The following is a 24,398-nucleotide window of genomic DNA, read 5'->3' as shown; positions in this document are numbered from 1 at the left end:
ACTGGAACGATCATAATGATGCGGTGGTAAAAGGTCTGAAGAATTTCCTTAACGCCCTTGACCTTACACAAATTTGCAACAGTCCAACACACAAGAAAGGCTCTACCCTCGACCTTATCATCTCCAAAGAGGCCTCTATCCAACTCGAATCTATCCAACCCTGTGACTGGTCGGACCATCATATTATCACGTTCTTCATCAATGAAAAAGTTAAATTTAACCCTATTCAATCCGCCAGGCCCAAAGTCTGGAAAAGAGACATGAAAAAGCTAAACTCAAACTCTCTGCCCCCCAACAGCTGCAACTTACTACTTCCTCCGGCTGGCGTTAAGGACGTCCAATCCTTGACTGATCACTATCTTAACAATATGACCGCAATAATTAATGAAGTCGCACCCTTGCAGCTAAAAAAAAGCCACCACAAAAATCTCCAATCCCTGGTACGACGGGAGTCTCAATGACGATAGACGCGCCATGCGAATGGCAGAGCGTTCCTGGAGATCAGCTCCCTCTGCACTGAACTTAAAAAACCTGAAGAAAAAGAGAAATGCCTACTTCAGGAAAATAAAACGATCAAAATCAGTCTTCTTCAGCCGTCAGCTCGACCAAGCCAAAAATCGTCCGAGAAAGCTGTTTGAGCTTATCCGAACACAAACCAAAGAACAACCCCAACCTCTCAACACTATATGCGAAGCTCCCTCCTGCGAAGACTTCGCCTCTTTCTTTAACCAAAAAACTGACAACATAAAGAATGATCTCCTCATGGACGCAAGCTGCTATCCCAAACCCCACCGCATAACACCCACTAAACCAAAAAACAATGCAACCTGGTCAACCTTTGTCACCTACACGGAAGAAGAAATTGGCAAACTGCTCAGCACTCTGAAACCATCCAATCACCTCACGTTCCCCCTTCCTGCTAACGCTGTCAAAGTCCTTACCCCGTCGCTCCTTCCACTCTGGACCAAAATTATCAACAGCTCACTTCAACAAGGGATCATTCCCGACTCCCTCAAAGTTGGACAAGTAACACCTTTGCTAAAGAAACCTACAGCCGACGCCTCTGACCTAAACAACTACCGTCCCATTACCAACATTCCGACTCTGGCCAAACTGCTGGAAAAATGCGCACAAATACAATTGACTAAACACATTACTCAATTTGATCTCCTCAACTCTCATCAATCAGGCTTCCGAGCTAATCACAGTACGGAAACTGCCATGATTCACATAATCGACGACGCCCTCCAAATCCTAGATCATAACGATACCTGCCTCCTCATCCTCCTTGATCTCTCCTCCGCATTTGACACCGTCAAACATGAGAGCTTACTCGAACTATTAAACACAAGAATGGGCCTATCTGGAACTGTGCTCAAATGGTTCACTTCCTTTTTGCAAAACAGGTCGCAGAAATTCAAGAGCAACAACCTGATGTCCGCACCAAGACCCGTATCGCTAGGCGTACCACCAGGATCCTCCCTATCCCCAACTTTGTTCAACCTAGTTATGGAACCTCTCACCACCTTGCTGCAAGAATCCAATGTACACTTCCACATGTATGCTGATGACACCCAACTTTATCTCAAACTACAATCACCCAAAGACATCACGCTCTTGAACTCAACGATCAGAAGCACCCAATCTTGGTTGGCCGCTAATCATCTCAAACTCAATGCCCTAAAAACAGAGTTCCTTCTGATCTCACCTCCAGCGAAGATCACTACCGCACAAATGTGGCTTAAAGACCTAACGGCGCTCAATGTCCAACCCACCATCGTGGATTCAGCGAAATCTTTGGGCATAACACTTGACACCAATCTCAGCATGCAGGAACACATCAACAAAGCAACTATGGGAGCAAACTACCAAATCAACACCCTTAGGAAACTTAAACCTTTCCTTCCAGCCAAAGACTTCCAGACGGCGGTACAATCACTTGTCATACCTCGAATAGAATACGGCAGCACCGCCCTCTGCGGTCTCCCCCTAGCTACTACGGCACCCATAAGAGCCTCTCTAAACGCCGCAGCGAGACTTATCACTGGATCAAAAAAACACTCACACATTTCCCCTGACTTCAAATCATTGAACTGGCTGCCGTTTGAAGCCAGAATACACCTGAAAATAGCTTGTTTGACCCACAAGGCTGTCCACTGAGCTCACCTAGATACCTCGCTCAGAAGCTGACGATTTCTGGAGGCTCCAGAAACACTAGAGGCACAAACAACCTTTTGCTAAAGCCTAAAAGATTCCGCAAGGAAAAAACCTTTAAACGCTCTTTCTCAGGAATGGCTCCCAGGATTTGGAACTCGCTCCCCCCTGAAACAAGGCTTATCACCTCTACCATACTTTTCAAGAGAGAAGTGAAAGCGATCCTCATGGCTAAATACACTTGAACGACTACTGAGGAAAAACTACAAAGACTCGATACTCATCTGTACTACTTGTTCGAACCCTTGTATTTTTATTTTTGACTTTGAAATTGACTTACTTGATTGTTTTATGATATCACTTCAATGTACTGTTAACATGATTGATGTATCTGCGTATACATGCTCCCCTCCTCTGTAAAGCGCTCTGATATCTGCGAAGATCTTGTTCGCGCTATATAAAACTTTCAAAATAAATAAATAAATCGTAGTCGGCCCCTAAGTTTGCAAACTTCATGGTCTCTGCTTTATGCACAAACACTTTTAACATGTGCAGCCTGCTTTCGGGCAACTGGAGTTATGCAGCAATGGAGGCCAAAAAGATGTTGCAGTGTTGACTAAATTATGCAACAATAAAAAGGCTGCAGCGTAATGCAGTGCATTTATGATACTTTATTATTTTGACATACTTATACATACTAACACCCTCCGCAAAGCTTTTGCCTCATTACTACCTGTGTAACATACAAATGCAGCAGTGGGAAAGGTGACTCGTCAACCTTTGCAAAGGGCCCTACACTTCACAGCAACATAAGTCACATTTCTCTTAGTAATTTTGATCCGTTTGAGCAACAAAATTGTTTTGGGTCAAATCATTAGATTATGCAGCTGATGATGTATTATGTTGCAAATATGATACCGCCATAGTTAAGTGGAATTTTTTTTCCCACTTAACTTAATTTTGCCCCAGCATTGTAGTTGATCAATTTGCAAGTTCCCCAAACCCAAAAGTCGAGTTTGGGCACAATTTGCATTTTAAAAGCAGTCCTACAACACAGGGCTACTTTTAAACTCAGGCTTCAGCAGTGCACACATGCAAACGCAGAAAGGGCTGCTGGCCTCAAAACTGCCATGCCCTATTATATTCTAGGGACTTAAAGGTAGTTCTAATCCCCCTGCCCTATTATGTACTAGGGCCTTATAGGAAAGGTCATGCTAATCATAGGGGTACCCTGATCCATAGTGCACGCTAGTGTATGTAGGTTATTTCACAGTATCTTTAGGTGTCTCTTTAGGAATAGCACTGGCCCTGTGCCTGTTCAGGCAGAGGCCAGGGTCAGGTACCACCAGTACCAGTCAGCAAAACGTAGGGGAGTGCCCAGGGCAGAGGATGGCTTTGCAACACTAAAGAAGCACAAACTCAGAATTTAAAACATAACACCGTGGTTGTGGGGTTCTCTTTAATAATCAGAATGTATTTCTATCCTAATGAACCCATTTTCCAACATTAGGATAAGAAAAGTCTGGGGAAAAATCATAACATTCTAATCTATACCTTGAAGTTTTTGTGCAGTTCTTTGATGATGGTTAATAGCTCACTCATCTATGTAAGGATTTTAACTTCTTAACTGCAAATACCAAAATAATCTCTCTGACAAAAGCAGTAACTCACTGACCTATTTACATGATATGCATTTTGTGATCTGCGTGGTACACGTTCTTTGCTGCAGGCATATTACCCCACTGTAGCTACCTTACCAATAGTCAAAACTTCCACTAGACAAACCTCCGATCTCTCTCAATAAAGGTTATTAATCACCAAAGTTATCTTCACATTTTTATTGTTGCCTGAAAATTGCTGGAGACCATGAATGCAGCAGCAGGTATTTTTCAAACCATAATGCACTTGCAAACACGACGTCCCCACCCTAAGTCCGCGACCTTTGTTTGCTTGGTGCATGAAGATGCAAAATTCATGTACATGTTTTTTTAACATTTAGTCTGATTACTATATGAAATAACAAACACGCATACATGCAAACTGTGACAAAATGCCTGCTTTTCTCACAATTTCACTTCGAAAGTATGCGATTGTATTTGTTTAACGGGCGGTGATTTGTATAGGGTCACAGGGAAGTCCACAAGGTTGTCCCTGTCCCCCCCCAGAATTTTAGTGTCTCCTACGCCCCTGATGAGGAGACCATGAATGGAGAGCGCTTGCTGCACTGTCAGTGGGGAGGGAAGGTGTGAGACGCTCCTGCGCCTTAAGGGTGGAACCGCCGCAGCGCTTGGAGGATGAGGAGACCATGAATGGAGAGCGCTTGCTGTATGATCAAATATAAGGGCTGCACGTAGGTAAGCCTTATCAACATTGCAGCGCTCTCACATACGTGGTGGGCCCGATGGAAGTGCCCGACCATCTTGGCTTCACTGGGTGAGAGTCGAAAGTCAGACATGAATAAACTAGTTTTTGACAGATCCAAATTTACTCATATTAAGCAAGCATTGGCAAAGCCAGTGGATTTCGCCTGTGAGCGATCTGTTGGCTTTTTCAATATTTTTTTTGCCATGTTGCACAGCAGTTTAGCCACATGTCTGAAAGTAAAGGAAATAAAAGAGCTTGGACATGGTCAACGCCGTCAGTCATCGTGTGTTTTGGTTTTCTCAAACTTTCAGCCGGGTTGTGCAGCAGCTGCTGTGCAACATGGCTGAAAGTTAAAAAAAAATACACAGTGAAGCAGAGCGCTGCTGCCTCATTACTTTTTTTGAAATAACTGAAGAGAAGATACCAGTCCTCTGTAATTGACTGAATGTGAGTTCACGGCCTGACAAAAGAAAAACAGTAAAGATACCGAAATAAGTGAAAGATTCGGACAGCGGGTAAAAAGTGAACTTTCTCCCCTTAACTTTGTGAAATTGTACAACTTGTTTATCTGCACAAGGGAGATCAAAAAGACAACTTTCAGAGTTCAGTCCGAGGCTCAAGTACAGTGGAACATCCAAAAGACACACAATTGATGGACGGAATGCAGAAAAAATCAAAACATTCAACCGAGTCATGAGATCTGGGTTAAATCCATCATTCTTTTGCTCACCATACCACCCCAGGTTAGACCTGGCCGTATGCAAATCAGTCTTGACCCTGTACCTCATGGGAACAGTCCAGCTCGAACTGCTAAGCCAGGTTCTTCTTGGACCGGAAACATGCATCCTAGGACCAGTTTCAGGGTTTCGCCTCTCTTAAGCCGTATGCAAATCAGTCTTGACCCTGTACCTCATGGGAACAGTCCAGCTCGAACTGCTAAGCCAGGTTCTTCTTGGACCGGAAACATGCATCCTAGGACCAGTTTCAGGGTTTCGCCTCTCTTAAGCCAGTATAGCTTGATTCCAGTGGCACAGTGAGCCCAGGACGAACGTCTGGGCATACCTGGCACACTTAGGGCGAGAAAGCAAAAGACACACAATTGATGGACGGAATGCAGAACAAATCAAAACATTCCCCCCCAGTCAAGAGATCTGGGTTAAATCCATCATTCTTTTGCTCACCATGCCACCCCAGTTTAGACCTGGCCATGTGCAAATCAGTCTTGACCCTGTGCCTCATGGGAACAGTCCAGCCCGAACTGCCAAGCCAGGTCCTTCCTGGACCGGAAACAAGCATCTTAGGACCGGCTTCAGGGTTTCACCCCTCTTCAGCCAGGATAGCTTGATTCCAGTGGCACAGTGAGCCCATAAAGGATTAGTGTTGAAAATTAGTATAGTGAAATATGAAAGTAATTTGAGTGGTGGATATGTTGTTCAGTTATTTGGATAGAGAAGGGTAGCAGCGGGATAGAAGAGGGAAAAGGGGTTTGCATTTATATAGTGCTTACTACCTCTGATAGGGTTTTGAAGCACTTTTTTGGCAAGTAGCGCGTTACTCTGGAACCTATAAAGGATTAGTGGTGAATTGGTATAGTGAAATATGACATTTGAGAAGTGAACATGTTGTTATGTTTTGATTGAAAAGGATAGTGGGGGGGATAGAAGAGTCAAGGATTCAGATTTGTATTTTTATTTTGAAGGCCATAGCAGTAGAAAGAGGCTTTGGAATGAGTAAAAACGGTATGTGAAAGGGAAGAGTAAGAGGGAAGAGTTTAGATAGTCTTGTTTTGGGGGATCGGCATAGTAAAAGAGGTGTCAGATGATGCAAGGAGGGGTAAAGTATGGGAGAGTCTAGAAAGGGTTATTTTGGGGATTAAAGTAGTGGTATGGTATTTGGAATAAATGAGAGTGCATGTAGAGGATATGTTGATAGAGGTATAGGGTGAGAAATAGGATAGTGCATTGGATATGCTTTTTTAGGAGAAAAGTAATAAATGTATAGATCCAAGTAAATGGAAGGTATATAGATACATAAAGGAAGTTAAAGGATGCATTAGATAAACTCTGATTTTCAAGTGATATTGTACTTTAAAAATGTATTTATTTATTTATTGGACATGCTGAATTAGAAGAAAGTTATAAATATATAGACCCATAAGTAATTGGAAAGTATATAGATGCATAAAGGTTGTAGATATATGTAGATTAAATATTGATATTTATATGATGAGAAATAGGGTAGTGCATTGGATATGCTTTTTTAGGAGAAAAGTAATAAATGTATAGATCCAAGTACATGGAAGGTATATAGATGCATAAAGGAAGTAAAAGGATGCATTAGATAAACTCTGGTTTCCAAGTGTTATTGTAATTTAAAAATGTAATTATTTATTTTTTAACAAACCTAATTATTCTACATGTTTATATAAAGCAATACACAAAGATGGGTACATATCTATAGTAAAATAAATGCTTATATACAGAGGGATGTGCTGAACATTTCTGTTTGCGTATGGTGCTTATGTGGGGAAGAGCCAATTCTTGAGTAGTTTTCTGACGATAAGGTAGTTGTCTGTGGATCTTATGTTGGGAGGCAAAGAGCTCCATAATTTGGCTGCTTGAACAGAGAAGGATGTGCCACCCATGGGTTTTTTCTTGTGTCTTGGGATTTTGAGGCGAGGTGCCACTTTAGAGCGGAGGTTTCTTTGTTGAATGAGTTTGTTGATTTTATTCCTTATGAAGAGAGGTCCAATTCCATGTGTTGCTTTGTGGGTGATACAAAGCAACATGAACATAGATCTTCTGACAACCGGTAACCAATGCAGGGCTTTCAAGGCAGGGGAGATGTGGTCTCGCGGTTTGAAATGCAAGAGTAGTCTGGCAGCTGAGTTCTGAATCCGTTGTAGTCTTTTCATGGTTGTTAAAGGTATACAAGAGGCCAATGTTTTACAGTGTCATAAATGTGTTACATGACCAGAGGTTTCAAATCTTAAGTGTGATCTTGACTGTGCCGAGCAGAAGTTGCCTAGGAGGGCAGTGTGACTCATGAAGTCAGAGCCCACACTTGATGTACCAGGCAGGCATATCACTGTGAAGTCTGGCTAGGGCGCGGTTTGTTTTTCGGCGCGGTTATCATGGCAGCCGAGGGAGGAAGCACAAAGGACAGAAGTCGAAACGTATTGTAAAAGACAATTCTGTAAACTGGCAGAGATGCCGGCGGTGACACGAATGTCTGCAGTGTTCGAGGCTGTGACATTATGGGCAGATACGAGGAAAACAGACTGGCACAGCACGGGTATTCATTCACATAGATCAGAACTTTCATAACCTCTGAAACGAGTAATGCAGCTTATCAGATATCAACATGCACCATTTGGCGTCCAATGAGGGCATGGGCCTGTTTTGTTAACTAGGCCACAATGGACTACATTACTTAATGCAAAATATGGCCTGCCTGGCACAACAGAGCAGAGCGCAGAACACATCCGAAGGATATGGGGGTTGCAGTAGGCACCCTCAAGAGAGGAAGCACCATACTGGGCAGGGAGAGTGGGTGGGGGGAAGAAATAGCACCTCCATAACATCATGGGCAGCAGACGAGCACTAATAAGTCAAATCAGTCTGTGCTAGGTCCGTGCTCCACAGCAAGTAATGGAGAATACATTTGGGTCTGTGCTGGACAATGCTGAGGCCACAAAAGAGTGACTATGAAGCCCACGAAGGGCAAGCATTGGGAAGGGTCCAAGCCCTTTACTGTAAATAAGTGTCTGTCTTACAAGCGAGATGCTTGCGTATTGTAATCCAAAAGAAGTCTTAGGTAGCCATATTGTAGATTATTAGTAGATGGTTTATTAGCTTAGTTACAGGTTTAGATGGTAAGTAGAAGATGGGAAATTCAGCCCCACCAGAAGCAGCATCCTTCCTGCTCAGCCCACACAGTCCAACTATCTCTGTCAACAACACCAGGCACTCCAGTATTCCACTACCTCATCAAGTATTTCTACATTCCACACACATCACATTCATACTGGCTGAGCAACAGGGAACTAAGGAAAAGAATGCAAAGTAACAATACAAGTTACAACACGGCGCTAGCGTGTACACTCACAGGCTCTACCCTAAAAAGGACTCCATAAATTAGGAGGTGGCGGAGCCCCTAAACTCTTATGCAGGAACCACCACCGTTGACTACTGAGTTTCTGATTATTTCTGTTTTATTTATTTTTTAAATGGACCAAGAGACACAAGTGATAATTTTACTAATTTTTGTACTGGCACACATAAACACACTTCATTTAACCGAATAATAGGAAGTGTCTGATTCAAACATTGAGTCAAGCCATATCCAGAGCAGCAAATACAATAATAAATAGGCTCTCATGCACAGGGTGAATTTTTCTTGTAATTGTGGTGCATTTGAGATCCTCCTATACACAAGAGCTAAACATCACAGTGACACAGGGTCGGACATGCCCACAACCAGAATTCTTGGACCAATCCATATTGGCCTTGCCATGTTCCCCATATACCACCTCAACCTTTAATCGCCACTTGGATACAGCTTACTCGACTGTCTCCCAAGAGTCCAGCCCCTAATAGCAAAACAATATTGTTGGTAAGGAGCTACCACCTCAGGCCCTAACAATGTTACTGGAGGCAACCCTAAGACTGAAATGTAACAGCGTCAAACCATATATAGGCAGTGCTAGACCTCCCTCCACATTTTGTTTAGGATTTCGAGTCCCACAGACATTTCTAATAACATATTTACCTTTAGAGTCTAAATTAATTATATTCTGTATGGCATTAATTGGCTGTGTTTTTTAAACCAATGTAACATAGGAATACTGAGACATTCTGCCTGCACAAGCGAGAAGCATATTAAACTACCACTGACTTGGGATAAGATTTTCTTTACATTTCTTACAATGTAGAGTTGGTGCGATAATACTTGCACATTTTTTATTCTTCACTGCAACATAGGGGCTCAATATGATGTCGGTGGGACAGACGTCTGAAGCAGCGGTCAGACCGCTGCATTACAATACGGCCAGTCCGACCGAATGTCTGAGAGAAAGACCACTGTGGTTGTGACTGGGTCCAGCAGACCGACGGCCCTGAGGTCAGATTGGAATCCCTACAAGGAGAGCAGTGCCTGCTTAAAGGGATTACAATCGCCCTTTCCGATGACCTTTCAATGGAGGGCCCACCACTATTGAAAGGCTGTTGGAAAAGGACTTTGGGGGCCTTTAGCTGGGCCCCTGTCCCTCCTCGACCTCCGCTATGAGGCCAAGGGGGCACCACAGGTGCCTCCACAAACATTCATGCCCCATGTCACGATGCCTGCCACTGGGTACTGAGATGTTTATGAACATGCATTTTGGTATTGGGGCTTGTGCTGCGGCCCTTTTCCGGGCCGCTGTACAAGCCTCAATGCCAAAGGGCATGTTTCCGACCGCCTCCACGGCGGTCGGATCCTAATTAGGCAGTTGGGACTGCTGACTACCTGTCACAGTCCCTTTACCGCAACAATGCCCGTCCGACGCTCATCCGACCAGCATCGTAATTGGGGCCATAGTGTGGCAGAATGTGTAAACATTTATATACAAAAAGTAATCCTAGTAGTTGCTTTCAGAGCTGTGAATGCCTGGCTTTTTTTTTCGTTTTTTGTACCGAATTAGTGTTTAAAGTCCTGTACGTTAAGTAAACATTACTATTAAAGGTCTACTGCATTATAGGATATTCCGATTTTTTAAACACATAGGGCCCGATGTAGGTAAATCTGATTTACCGACTCTAGAATACCGAATTTTACCGATTCGGTATGCTAGATTCGGCAAATCAGATGTAGGAAAAAATTCTGTAATTTTTACCGCATCTGTATGATTCGGTAATTACCGAATTGGTATTTACCGATACGGTAATTGCCATTGATTCCTCAATGTCAATTACCGAATCGGTAAATACCGATTCGGTAAAATTACCGAATTTGCAAGGGGGACAGGGTGTCACTTTGACACCCTGTTGCACCCCTGATTCTGGCTTATGTGGCACACATACATTGTGGCACACATACATGCCCTAAGGGCATGTATGTGTGTCACATGGCACAGGTGTACATGCACAGATGTGCATGTACACAGGAATTCGTTATTTACCATGACATAGTATGTCATGGTAAATAACGAATTCTTAAGGGCCTGTGGCACTATTTTAAGTGCCACCTACATCTAGATTTACCGATTCGGTAAATTTACCGAATCGTTAACATTTGGGCCCCCAACATCTCACAAACCAAATACCGGTCGGTAACGGCCGAAATCGGCCGTTACCGACCGGTTTTTGGTGACCTACATCTGGCCCATAATTATTTGTAAGCAGTACATACTTTGTCTAAAATGAGGCAATATCAGAAAGTGTTGATCAGATGAACAATCAAAACAATCTCTTTATAAATATATGTCTCTAATTTCTTTATCATTGGCAACTTGTAACACACAGTTGCTGATTATAAAGATTTGACATAAAAACTCAAGTTTAATAGCTATTACAGTTTAGTTCAGACTTCACAGTGCCTGCTGCCATAGTCCGCAGCTGAGGAGAAAGGCAGGTCAATTTACCGAGCTCAATTAAAGCAGCAGTTTATAAGAATGAAACCTTGCTTTTCTTTTTTTCTGCTCTGTTATTTTAACTCTACAATTCCAAGCAGAAAGTAGATATTTATGGCAACATGTTTATTTTTTCCACTCTTTTGGGAACTTATAGAAAAGTTAGAATCTGTCTGCATGTTTCTCCTGCATTTTGTTTTTGTATTAATTGAGTTGTATTTAACTTCTTCCAATATCTTTATTCCACAACTCGGTAACTACTTATTTGATGTGTTTAATGTTTGCACTAGTGATTCTATTTGTGTTCTTCATGTTAACAAACATGTTCTCTTTCATATGAAACAGCTGTGCACCAAATATTTAATTGATTTGTGGGAAGGGTGATGGTGTGACCATGTATTATAAGGGATAAAGTACCCTCTGCCTTACATGATAAAGGTATTGCACGTCAACTCGGAGTTCCATATCCATGTAAAAAAACTCTGCCTTCCGCCTCATTCCTTTAACCCGTTGGCTGCTGCTGTCGGCCAACGGTCGTCATGTGCACTACCTTGGTAATGCTGCGCACATCCTTTGGCCGACGCTGCCGCACCCGTTTTTCGAACGTTCAGCACTGGAGCTGAACGTTCGACGCAGCCAACGGGTTAAATGACCATAGAACTCCTGGGTGACTTTGAATATCCTTATAATATATATTGAGGGGTACTTTATCCCATATATATTGTCATAACGTTTCTGCACATACTTTGCTAGAGGAAATGAACATGCTTACTTCAGAAAATTACCTGACGTCTTGTGTATAATGTATCATTTGTATATAAGCGTGGTCATTTTATGATCCATCATTTTTGCTTCTTTTGTAGGTACTGACAATACAGTTGCAATTATGATTGGTAATGACAAAGGTAGAGAAATCTTAAACCTGATTCAGAGGGGAATCCAAGTTACTATGGTCATCGAAGTCGCAAAGAAGCATGGAGCCTGGATGAATCATTATTCAATCTTCTTTGTCTCCGTCTCCTTCTTCATCGTCACAGCTGCAACTGTGGGATACTTCATTTTCTATTCTGCAAGAAGGCTAAGGCTGTCCAGGGCACAAAACAGGAAGCTGGTTCGTATTCCAACTCTGTGTTTGCCATTTGTTTCTGTATCATGTTCTTCTGCAGTTACTTTGTTAAATAATTTAATATTTGCATATTGTGGATCAGGCATTTCTTGACGTATAGTGGTGTCCTAGGACTGGTATAATTTCAATACTGATTATTTCTTTTTTGCTACATATGTAGCTACATCCGCCTTGCAATAGGTTCGTTTTTTCCTCATATTGCACCCCCAAATAGTTGCAGAAGGTGGTGTCATCGGCAACCATCTTTGTGACAATTTTCCGTATTTGTTCCCACCTAACACTGGCACTATCAAGTAAAGGTTTGTCCTTGATCTTTGAGGACCACCTATTGTTTGACCTCTCTTTTGCTTCTGTATCTTTCATCCATTTAAAATACATTTTGTGTTGATTTGTTTTAAGAATAGTAGAAATTAATGGAATGTGTTCTTCCTAGAACAACAATAACAGTGCTGTTATTGTATATTTTTCTCTCCCTCAAATACTAAAATCGATATGTAGTGTACTCTGGATATCAAGAGGATGAAGTGATATAGATTTGTAAAAGCATTTTAATATATTTGTTCATGTAGCATTTCTTTCTTTATAGTCAACTGCAATGGGCCCTCAACCTAAGTTCTCACAAAAATCAGTCGTTCGAAAAACAAGAACAATGGCTTTTAACGTTGCTAAGATTGTTTTTTAGTAACAGGCCGAGAACAAAATGGATGTCTTATGTTTGCCCAATGTTTAATTCTTTTTTTTTAAAAACTGCCAGGGCGCTCGTAAGGAGACCACCGCAGCTTACTACACCACCCATTGCCCCAGCTAGCACGGTCAATCACAGTACCAACGCAACTACTAACCACCACATTCCTGCAAGTGTGACCATTCTGACTATTTCAGCCCCCCCAGACTATAAGAATGGCTTGGGTGGCAGGTATTAGTCATTTTTGATGTGTATTGAATTAATAAACAAACGTTGCTATGCTCTTCTCTAAATTAAACAAATGCGCCACCATGTGGGAGACTGTAATTAGTGCCAGTGTTCGCAATTCATTGGTGTTGCCGTACACCGGAAACCATTGGCTCAAATTAAGCACTGGTTTTGCCTCTCCTAAAGTGATGATGTTGGAAAGTTAATTATACAACACAGTTCAAACAGCTGAGGGATGGTACGTTTATCACCCAGAAATGTAAATTATTACAAATAATAAACTTAAGCACAAAAAAAGACCAGCACTGTAATCCATGCTTAAAGTAAATGGATGTTATCAAAATACAATTGAACAAGATGCTGCATTATGAATATGTGTGGGCTGGATGCAGGAACACCTGAAAAGTAGTTCAAGTAGTTAGAATTAGCTTTTCAAATTAAAACGTTTTAACCGTGTTAATCCCCGGCTTTGGTGCAAACTAGACAATATCTCAATTCCCTGATGGATCTTCCAAAAGGGCTTTGGCAATTTTGAGCGGTTCTTTACTGACTAAAAAGAATCAAATCCAGGTACCAACCCCAATCAGTCTAGGTTTGGTCTGAATCAGTGGTTGAAGGAGCTTACTCCAGACCATGGAAAAGAGTTTTGTTTTTTCGCGCAACAATTTCCATGAAACAAAGTGTGCCTTAGACCTATGAGTAATGCAAAAAGATTTTCCAAGTATAGCTGTAATACACCTCTATGTTCCAAGACTTCTGGAACTTCAAGAATGCCTCGAACCCCATGACGCAATTCTTAATACATCACACTCGTCTCTATTACAATTATTATATGGAGAAGTGGTGCTGAGAAATATACCAACATCAATCATTGAAGGATTTGGAAAGCGCAGCAAATCACTGTGAGAGTCTTAAGGCGCTGGTGTAGCTGACTGCTGACGGCGATCTGCTCTTCGAACTACTCATTGTAACAGCCAGGTCATGAGCCCTTTGCTGAATTGCCGGAGCGATGAGGCGGTCCTGAGGTGCAGGGGCAGGTTGTTCCAAGCCTTGACTTCTAGATGTGAGAAGGAGCGTCCTCCGCTGTTATTTCAGTGGATCTGGGGGGTGTCTGCGAGGGAGTGGGTGGCGGATCGTAGGTGTCTAGTAAGTTGGTGAAAGGTGCTTTTGTTGATCTATGGTGGTCCTTAGTTGTTTATGGCTTTGTATGCATGGGCAAATATCTTGAACCGGCATCTCTTCTAGATCGGGAGCCAAAGTAGCTTCTTGAGGTGGGGTGTGATGTGAGTCCTACTGGGGAGGTCGAGGATGAGTCTTGCTGCTGAGTTTTGAATTGTCTATAGTCTCTTCAGGAGGCGTGCGGTGATCGCTACATAGCCTGCATGACAGTACTTCTGGTGTTGATTGGGATCCACCTAAAGATCTTGCGAAGCATTCTAAGGCTGTGGAAGCAGGCGGATGAGACTACGTTTATTGGTTTCTTCAAAGATAGCTTACTGTCCAAGATGATGCGGAGGTTGCAGGAGTGGTCTGTGTGGGCAGGGTTGAGCTCTTGAAGAGATGTTCCTTGACAGGCTAAAGCTGGCTTATCGGGTCAAGAGAAGCTGCAATTTGCCTAGTCTGTCGGGATGATGCTGGAAAGGACTTCCAGTTTACTGCAGAGCTCCATCTTGAAATACCTGTATTTATTTTGTATACCAGATGAAGCTTGTTAACTCTTGTGCCAACTCGACTTCAGTGGAACTTTGTAGCATACATGTTTCTCCTCCCTGGGCTTTTCTATGGACCTGCTTCTTCATTGGAAGATGACATCAGAGGACTCTAGCCACTCATGTAGGGTTCAACTCTCCCAGGTTATGGACCTGGTCTGAAAGGTGGGAGGAAAGTCCTGTGATATGGTTGTGGTTACTCATCTTCCCTAAACACTTGAAGTAGAGAGTGGGAATGGAGAGAAAATTAGCAAATATAGGGCTTTCTGAATGTCGAGACAAAACAGAAGGTCCTGAAACTTCAGCTGTTCAGGTTTCCTGTCCCACCTCCACTAAAGGTAAATGGAAGCAAGCAAGTATGAGAAGTGGAGGTGCAAGAGGAGTGAGTGTGTCCAACTGTACATGACTTCAAATGGTTACATAAAATATCCTTTCACACAAAGTACAAGTTCGCTCTACACACATGGTAGGGCACATGGTCTCACCCCAGAAGCGTCGACACAAACATTATCAAGTAGCAAGGTTATACGTGCTCTTTATTTGATTCGCCATGAAACATCCAGCTCCCTATTAGTGAAAGAGCAAAGAGGACCCAATACATTGTGTTTGTACTAACGAAACCCAAAAATTCTATGAATATTACCAGATTATTCCAAGTTTAGATGTTTTTGGGCACGTTTACATAGTCAGGTTATTGTACTACATAAGTACATTTTTATGTACTCTTACATGCCTTTGTGAATCCGTTCTTTTTTGTGAGTGTTCCTGCGCCCTTTGCTGTACCTTCTTAAATTCAGTAAAACATTACCCCTTAACTTCACTGACATTTGTTGTGGAGAACCTAGGTTTGACTCCTTTGGTAACTATAGTTTCAGGGTGTATTTTTAGGTAAACGGATCATCAAGAGGCATAGGTAACTCTGAACCACAATATGGTCCCACCACACTTCACTAAAATTTGCTCTAACATGGAAAACTTTTATAAACAAGCGAACTGAAGACCACAGATGTTTGAGGGTATAAATCATAATGAGTTACCTGCATGTTGGTCTAGCACAGTGTCTCCCTGGGTAATCTGAAGTATAAGAGTTTGGTGGCCTACTCTCCTGGGGAAAAAAGCTTTTTCTAGGACTAAAACATCAAATGCAAATATAGGTTTGATAATTGCCATGTGAATTCATAAAAGAGGATTCATTTTTTAAGTTGACATTACTGATTTGACCAACTCGGATGAATTACCATACATCAAAGAATAATTGAGGAAATCACTTAAAATCTGAAGTATTTATAATGTGCAAAGTTACTTAACCAAAAATAGGGATGTGTGATGCTTGTTAAACTGGCAATTTTTCACATGGTTTCTTTTTCATAAAGCAGACAAAGCTTATGATTTTTTAAAACAAAAAATGGAAAAATCCTGCCAAAAGTCAGTTGCTCAGACGCCGTTACATAGACAACACCCTCTTGATTTGGAAAGGAAATCGGGACTCACTGGAAGAATTCCTATGGTGGCTGAACAGTATTTCTATTCTATATCTTTCTATTCTTCACCTCCACAGTAACCACCACCTCCTTACCATTCCTGAATTTGGAAATAAAACCAGTGGATGGTAAATTGATGAGCGGGTTGTACCACAAACCCACAGATAAGAATAATTTACAGTCATTCCAGAGCTTCCATCCAAAAGCCTTAATAGAGTATCTACCTTATGGCCAATTCCTTCGCCGACTGAGAAATTGGTCAAAGATTAACAATTTTGAGGTAGAAACAAAAGAGCTGAGTAATAAACTCCCAGAACAAAAGTACCCTAGACCTAAAAAAGAAACGTGGAACCAAGTCATAAATAATAACCGGGAATCTCTTCTGGAGACCCATGCGAGACCAAAGGTGGACAGAAATATTTGTATGACGACATTTAGTACAGCTTGAAACTGTCAAAAAATTGTAATGAAGAACTAGGGCATCCTCAACTGAGGAGGATTTACGTTTCAAACGCCACTGTTATAATTTAAGAAGAGTGCGAGTCTTAGAGACTCCCTGGTACACACAAGACCATCACCGGTGAAACTGAGAGCAGAACCTAATCTGTGGGGTATACCACCACTAGTGGGACACTATGCATGTGGAGCATGCAAAGCCTGCCCATTTACTAATGTCAAAACTGTTGATCAAGGGCAAAAAAAAACGTGAAATCTAAATACACATACCGGTTCTAACTCAGAAAATGTGAAATACCTGATAAAATGCCCCATCACTATTTCTATGTCGATATGACAAGAAGATGGGTAAAGGTGAGAATAATGTAACACATTAGTAACATTAGATGCACAAAAAACATAACCAGATTAACAGCACACTTTTTCGAATTGAAACGCACAGAAAAAGACATAAAATGAGTAGTTATTGACAAACTCTGTATCCGTAAGAGTGTAACAGACATGAAAACATTTCTATTTAAACGTGAATAAAGATTGGTATATAGGTTAAGGAGCGATACACAGGGATTGAATGATGTGATCCCTTGGCACCACCTGAACAGTCTGAAGTGACCTGCTGACATAGGGAGTAGTAATAATCCACATTACATCCCCTCCTCCCCCCCCCCCCCCATTAGGTGATAGATGAGTGCAATCAGTACAGTACAGAAACATAAATACAAGGAACCATTGTCAATGATGCATAAAGAGTATACAGTAATATCTGGAGGAGGCATCCAATACAAGAAATATATAGAAACATAATTATACAGAAGCATGCATGCGAGTTAGTATAGATTTTTAAACTATGTAACAAATGACTAAAGTACTCTGTTGTCATAAGTAAACGCGAGACTGAGACCATATACACCAGTCATGGCTCAGACGCCAGGCTCATTGCAGGGATCTGGTGGAGAGAACTATTATAAATATGGGCCTAATATTGTAACACATAACAGATTTGATGCTCTCTCTGGTTTAGAGTTGTGCGACTGACGAGAGGCCTGTGAGGGACCGAGAGATGAGACCCCTCTAGATTTGGTTCCCTTGGTACCTGAACATACTGCATTGACCTCTCACAATACATATTGTAACCCTGTAAGTGTGTGCAACGCCGTGGGAGAAAAGGTTAAGATGATAAGTTGGAACGTTGCTGGGCTGCGTTCTAAGAGAGATGATAGTAATTGGTTAAATTTTGTTAAACAATATGACATTGTTGCTCTCCAAAAGACATGGGACAAGGACTGTGACTTTTGGGTGGATGGTTTCACCTCGTATTTTGTTCCTGCATTGAGATCACCAGCAGGGAGAGATAGAGGGGGCCTGGTGCTATTGGTCTCTGTGAACGTAAGGGGGAGAGTTAAAAGGGTAGATTGTGCCTCCCATAATTTTCTTATTCTGGAATTATGTCTGATTAATAATACCAAATTAATTTTAGTGAACTGCTATAATTTGCAGCAAGGGGATTTACCAAATGAACATTTAGTTTGGTTGACAGATTTTTTAAATACCTATAAGGTAAAGCAAACCACGTTTTGCCAATATATTTTGTTGGGTGATTTCTTTTTTTAAAAATTTTTTTTTTTATAAAAGACCTTTATTGTACACGTCTTGCATGACACAGCGTAATGCCTACAACCCGTCCGGGCCGGCCGCAGCAAAAATCGAGGTCAGGTATTGACAGTAGGATAACACAGCCGCATGGCCGACAACCCGGGGGTCCGGCGGCGAATAGAAACTGGGTGCATCGTGTATCGAGTAATTCAGGCATACGATATGGCTTAGGTCTATGTTTTAAACAACAACGAAATAACAAAACCTTTCAGCGAAACGTAAAGGCACGTGCAGCAGAAACAATCTTTCGCAGATGAGAAAATAGTCAGTTACACCTTGCAGTATATCGTAAACCAGCCGCGTGGCCACCAACCCCCACCCACCTCTCTGTATCCGTCCATCAAGGGGCGGAAAACAGCATACTAGGTGCCACAGCCATCAGGACAGTCGACCAGGCGCAAACCTCAATCAGAAAGGGCTTCATCCGGGTCAATTCGCGGTGGTTCACATATATCCCCCCTAAATGTATTCCATGCCCCCCATATTCGCCCCCACTTCGCCGGGCAGCCGCGATGAACAAACACCGCCCTTTCCGCCACCATGGCGTCATCCATATCTTTGCACCAGTCTCTCAGCGTGGGCAGGACGTTGGAACCCCACAGTTTGGCAATATTGCGCTTCGCCACCATCATGCCCAGTACAGCCCAGTCTTGCTGACGATGTGTTAGGTCTACTGCCTCCCAAATGTTTAATAGACAGCGACGTGGGTTGGGTAGTAGGGAAATCTCTGTGGTTTGGGAAATGGTCCGCATAACCGCCGCCCAGTACGTGGCTACATATCTACAGTCCCAGATAGTGTGGTAGAATGTTCCCCTTTCCCCGCAGCCACGGAGGCAAAATTCGTGAGAGGTTCTTCCTATTTTATGAAGAACCGTTCTGGTATAGTATGTGCGGTGAACGATTTTCAACTGAACCAGTTTAAGTCTGGACGGAATCGCCGATTCCTTTGTCGAGGAGAGTGCCTCCTGCCATTCTGAGTCATCAAGGTCCCCAACATCTCCCACCCAACACAAGCGTAACTTAGACAGCATGTCAGGGAGGTTGTTGACCAGTTTCCGATACGTGAGGGATGTCGCCTTGTGGGGCATGTGTTCCGTAAGCAGTCTGTCCTCTAGAGGGGTGGAGTCCTGTAGCGTTGTCCCGGTCGGGATGGTGGAGAGAAGCGCGTGTCGTATTTGCATATATCTGTAATATTCTGATTGGGCCATATCATGTTTGATTTGTAGAAAAGCGAAGTCCACTATGGTGCGTTTTCTCCAGAGATCACCCACCACGGATATGCCTATGGAGTCCCATGCCTGGAACCTCTTACTATTACCCATGAACCCCAACCTGTGTGAGTCCCACAGGGGTGTCATTAGCGTACTTGTGTGTGCGCATTAAAGGTGTCTGTGTGCCTTGTACCAGAGCTGGACCGTGTGACGGGTAGGGCCTATCAGATCAGACGGAACTCTACGACTATACAGGTTTCTCAACAGTCCCCTGGGTTCAATACCGTGCCTATCTGCCAAAAAGGCGGGTTCAGTCTGCGGGGCGTGGAGCCAGTAATTAATTTGCTTAAGGTGGGCCGCCCAGTAATACAATTCAATGTTGGGGAGCGCTATACCCCCATCGTACCAGTCCTTCACCAGCTTGCATTGCGCGATCCGGGCCGGTTTCCCGTCCCACAGTAGAGCAGATACAGCTGCCGCAATATTTTTAAAGTAGGCGGGGGAGACCAGGAACGGTGTGTTCTCGAGGAGGTACAGAAAACGGGGCAATGTCATCATTTTGAATAACGCGGCTTTGCCCAGGAGAGTGAGAGGGAGGGAGCGCCAGACCTTCACGTCCCTTTTGAACCGCTCCAGAGGGGGTCCCAGATTGAGGGCGTGAAATTCGTCCGGGTCAGAAGAAACCTGGATTCCCAGATACCTGAAGGGGCTGCAAGTATATCGCAATGGACAGTCCGCCGGAAGCGGGGGTGGGGTCCCAGCAAGAACGTATAAGACTGATTTAGTCCAATTAATCCTGTATCCTGAGACCCTTCCAAATTTCTCGCAGACGTTGAGTAGGACTAGAATAGATTTTTTGGGGGAGGTGAGGTACAAAAGGATATCATCCGCGTAGAGAGATATCCTGTCCTCCCATGTCGGCGACCACCGGATGCCTTTGATAGATGGCTCCCACCTGACCCAGATCGCCAGCGGTTCAAGGACCAGCGTGAACAGTAAAGGGTATAAAGGGCAACCCTGCCTTGTTCCACGACCAAGCGGGAAATCTCTGGAGATGTGACCATTCGCCGCTATCTGGGCTAGTGGCTTGGTGTAAAGCAAGCGGACCCACGCACAGAACTTGGGGCCGAAGCCCATGCGACGAAGCACAGCAAACAGATAGGGCCACTCAACCGTATCGAACGCCATAGTGGCGTCGAGCGAGAGAAGTACCGCCGGCTCCCGTAGGCACTCCCGGCGGGCCAGTACCGCCTGAAGCCGGCGTAAATTATATGAGGTGTTACGATTCGGCATAAAACCGGACTGATCCGGGTGTACCAGGGTGTTCAGGTGTGGAGCCAAACGCTGTGCCAGCAATTTGGCAAGTATCTTTGGTTCCGCGTTCAATAAGGAGATAGGGCGGTAGGACGAGCATGACTCCGGTGCCTTACCAGGTTTGTGGATCGGAATTACTGTGGCAAGGCGTTGATCCCTAGGGAGTTCCCCATTTTCTAGACTGTCCGTAAACATTCGGAGGAGATGGGGGGCCGTTATCTGGGCAGTGTATTTAAACAGTTCTATTGGGAGGCCATTGGGACCCAGAGCCTTGCCTGAAGCCAGTGCGCCAGTCGCTTCACGTATCTCTTCCACAGTGACGTCCGCCTCAAGCTCCAATGCCGCCTCAGGTGAGAGGCAGGGGATCGTCAGATCCTGAATATATGCATAGGCTTCGTCAGTCGAGAACGGCGCCTGTGGGGCGTAGATCGCCTCAAAGTGATCCGCCAGAAGTTCAACTATGGCACCGGGGTCCGAGATCGAGGGTCCCCCTGGTGGCGTCAAGCGTGCAATCACCCTGCCCGCTTTTTCTTTCCTGTCGAGCCAGGCCAGCATCTTGCCGGCTTTATCGCCCAACTCATAGACCCTATGACGGGAGGCTTGAATTCCGGTCTGTACCAGCTCCCTTTGGTAGGAAACCCACTCAACGTTCCGCAATCGAACCGCCTGAGCAGTCGCCAGAGAAGGGTGAGCCTCCTGGTCAGAGATCGCACAGTGAAGCGCGTCCTCAAGGGCACCGAGCTCTTGACGCTGGGCACGTTTCTGGGCAGCAATTGACGTTATTGCCTGCCCACGTATGACCGCTTTATAAGCTTCCCACAGAGTGCTGTGAGAGCCCACTGAGCCAGCATTTTCCTGGAAGTAGTGTGTAGTGGCGTTAGTCAGGGTTTTCAACAAAGGAGCACTCAGCAGGTAGCCCGCATGAATGGGAAAAACCCGGCTTCTATGGGGACGGTGATTCGTGTAGATGAGCCGCAGTGGCGAATGATCCGAGATACCTCTCGGACGGATGTCCGCCTCTTCGATGCCTTGTAGCCCATCACCGGACAATAGGATGTAGTCTATTCGTGAGAGACAGTGATGTGTTGCTGAGTAGTAAGTGTATTGCTTCTCATAGGGATGTTTGTGTCGCCAACTATCTGTGAGACCTAGGGCTTCAATTAGGCCTGCGAGTCGCCCGCCTCCCCGCACCGTCATGGTATGTGGGTGCCTGTCCAGTGTGTGGTCGACAACATCGTTAAAGTCGCCCCCTAACACCAGCGTCGCCGCTGGTAACGACAGTATAAAGGCCGCTAGGGCCGTGTGTGCTGTGGCATGTAGGCCCGGTGGGACATACACGGAGACAAAATTGAAAAGTTGGCCCTCCCACTGTATTGTCGCAGCTGCAAAGCGGCCCTGGGAATCAATTTTGGTCTGTTGACACTCCATCGGAAAGTTCTTCCGAATAAGTATACCCGTCCCCCTAGAGCCGGACGAGAAATCCGCATGCGCTATGAATTTATATCCCCATCTGTCCATCGCTCTCGAGGCAAGGCCCACAAGGTGAGTCTCCTGCAACAGGACTATCGCCGGGTTGCAACGCTTCAGGTATTGCAGTACTAGGCCCCGCTTCACCCTGTCGCCTAGACCCCTGACATTCCATGTGAGGACCGTGAAGGTCGATGTGTGAGAGGGATGTGGTACGCTCTGCTCAGGCGGAACCGTCACGTGTACTGCCATTGAGGTGTGTGTGTGATGTCGCACTGGGTAATAGGGGACGAGTCCTGCATCCCACCCCTGCAAGGAAAGTGACTCTAGCTATACGCATAGCACGTGCCTTAAATCGTCGCTTAGTGCAAAAACTTAAACAGTCAAACCATTCCCCTCTTCCCCCCCTCTCTGCCTCCCTGCTGCACGGGTTCAAAACCGCCCGCCTCCCCAACTGAGCAGAGTGCTTAGTCCCAACCCAACCCAAAGTACTTGCTTGCAAGGGGTAAGTAGCTCCTTGACCTCACGAGCGGCTCCACGTGAGCCCCCCCCTCCAGCACGGAGCGTCCACCGAGGGAGACATCGACAATGTTGCAGAGTGGTGACCCTCAGGAATTACGAATGCAGGGGCCTACTCCTCTGTGCGCTCTCCGTCCTCCAGGCCCGACTCTGCAAAGAGATCCTGGCTATGACCCTGGGACGTCTGGTGATCCGGTGGAGTAGCCGGCCGGCTGCCACGTTGACCCCTGTCTCTTCGTCGCGGTGCTTCCACTTGTCTCCAACCATCCAGCCAGTCCCTCGCCGCCTCTGGGGTGTCGAAGAACCATGCCTTATGATTATCCACGACCCTCAGCCGTGCCGGGAAAAGCATGGAGTAGGGTATCTCCTTAGCTCTCAGAGCCTTTTTGACATCAGCGAAAGTCTTCCGTCGCCGGGCCACCTCAGCCGTATAGTCCGGGAAGAAGGCCAGAGTGGAGTTCAGAATCTTGACAGGCGCAGAGACCCTGGCTGTTTGCAGTATGGCATCCCTGTCACGGAAGATAAAAAGTCTAGCCAGCACCGGCCGCGGTTGCGCCCCTTGCTTGGGCCTTCCCCCGGGGACCCTGTGCGCTCTTTCGACAGAGAAGAAATGGGAGAGGCCCTTCGGCTGCAGCTTCGTCCTGATCAAGTCCTCCACATACAGATCCATGGATTGCTTGCCCTCCGACTCCGGAATGCCCAAAATTCGGACGTTATTCCTTCTGGAGCGCCCTTCTTGATCGTCCAGTCGCTCCTGCAGTTTCCTGGTGACCGCCTCCATACGCTCTGCAGCAGGCTGTAACTCCGAAGTATCTTCCACCAGTGATTTGGTGACCACTTCCACCTGCGCCACACGCTCCGTCATCTTGTGGAGATCCGCCCTCAGCAGGCCAACGTCCGTTGAAATAGACCCCACCGTCGTTTGTACACTGGAGAGCATCTTCATTAGGTCTTCCAACGTCACTTTCTTGGCTCCTTCTCCCTCTGTACTCGTTGAAGTGCGACCCTCCGGGTGTTTTACAGCGTTTTTCTCAAAGGCGTACTTCTCCAGCTTGGATTGCGCCGCAGCGTGCCTGGGACCCCTCCCCGCCATAGTGTGGATGGTATGGCTCGCGCTGTGGTTACAGAGTGTGTCCGTGTGCAATCCGGTCCAGGCCGTGGGAAAGCGAAGGCAGAATGGCAGCAGTACAATGGCGCCGGCGGCCAGGAACACTGGGGGGTCCAAATCAGGGACCTGTGTGAGGCATCCACCGGGCTACAGAGACCTTTGAGCGTGCGCCCACGCTCCTTATTCGCCTTCCAGGCTGTGATGACTTTCAGGCTCACTTTCCGCCTCAAGCTCTGAAGGAGTCCCTGGCTCAGCTAAGAATACTGGGCTTCCCCAACACCACACCAGCCCCAGCTGCGCAGACCTCAGGGCCGCT

The 24,398-nt window shown here is 45.0% G+C and overlaps 1 protein-coding gene across 2 annotated transcripts in view; it reads left to right on the top strand.

Moving 5' to 3' along the window:
• RNF128 (ring finger protein 128) overlaps positions 1-24,398 on the top strand; it is a 756,868-nt gene that overhangs the window by 541,098 nt on the left and 191,372 nt on the right. For both annotated transcript variants that reach the window (XM_078688665.1, XM_078688666.1), the window contains exon 2: positions 11,989-12,236. In XM_078688665.1, the coding sequence (XP_078544791.1) occupies positions 11,989-12,236 (248 nt within the window). The remainder of the gene's footprint in view (positions 1-11,988; positions 12,237-24,398) is intronic.

The sequence above is a fragment of the Lissotriton helveticus genome, chromosome 4_1 (genome assembly GCF_964261635.1).
Source record: "Lissotriton helveticus chromosome 4_1, aLisHel1.1, whole genome shotgun sequence".
Taxonomy (NCBI): Eukaryota; Metazoa; Chordata; class Amphibia; order Caudata; family Salamandridae; genus Lissotriton; species Lissotriton helveticus.
This window is presented reverse-complemented; position numbering and strand designations above follow the sequence as displayed.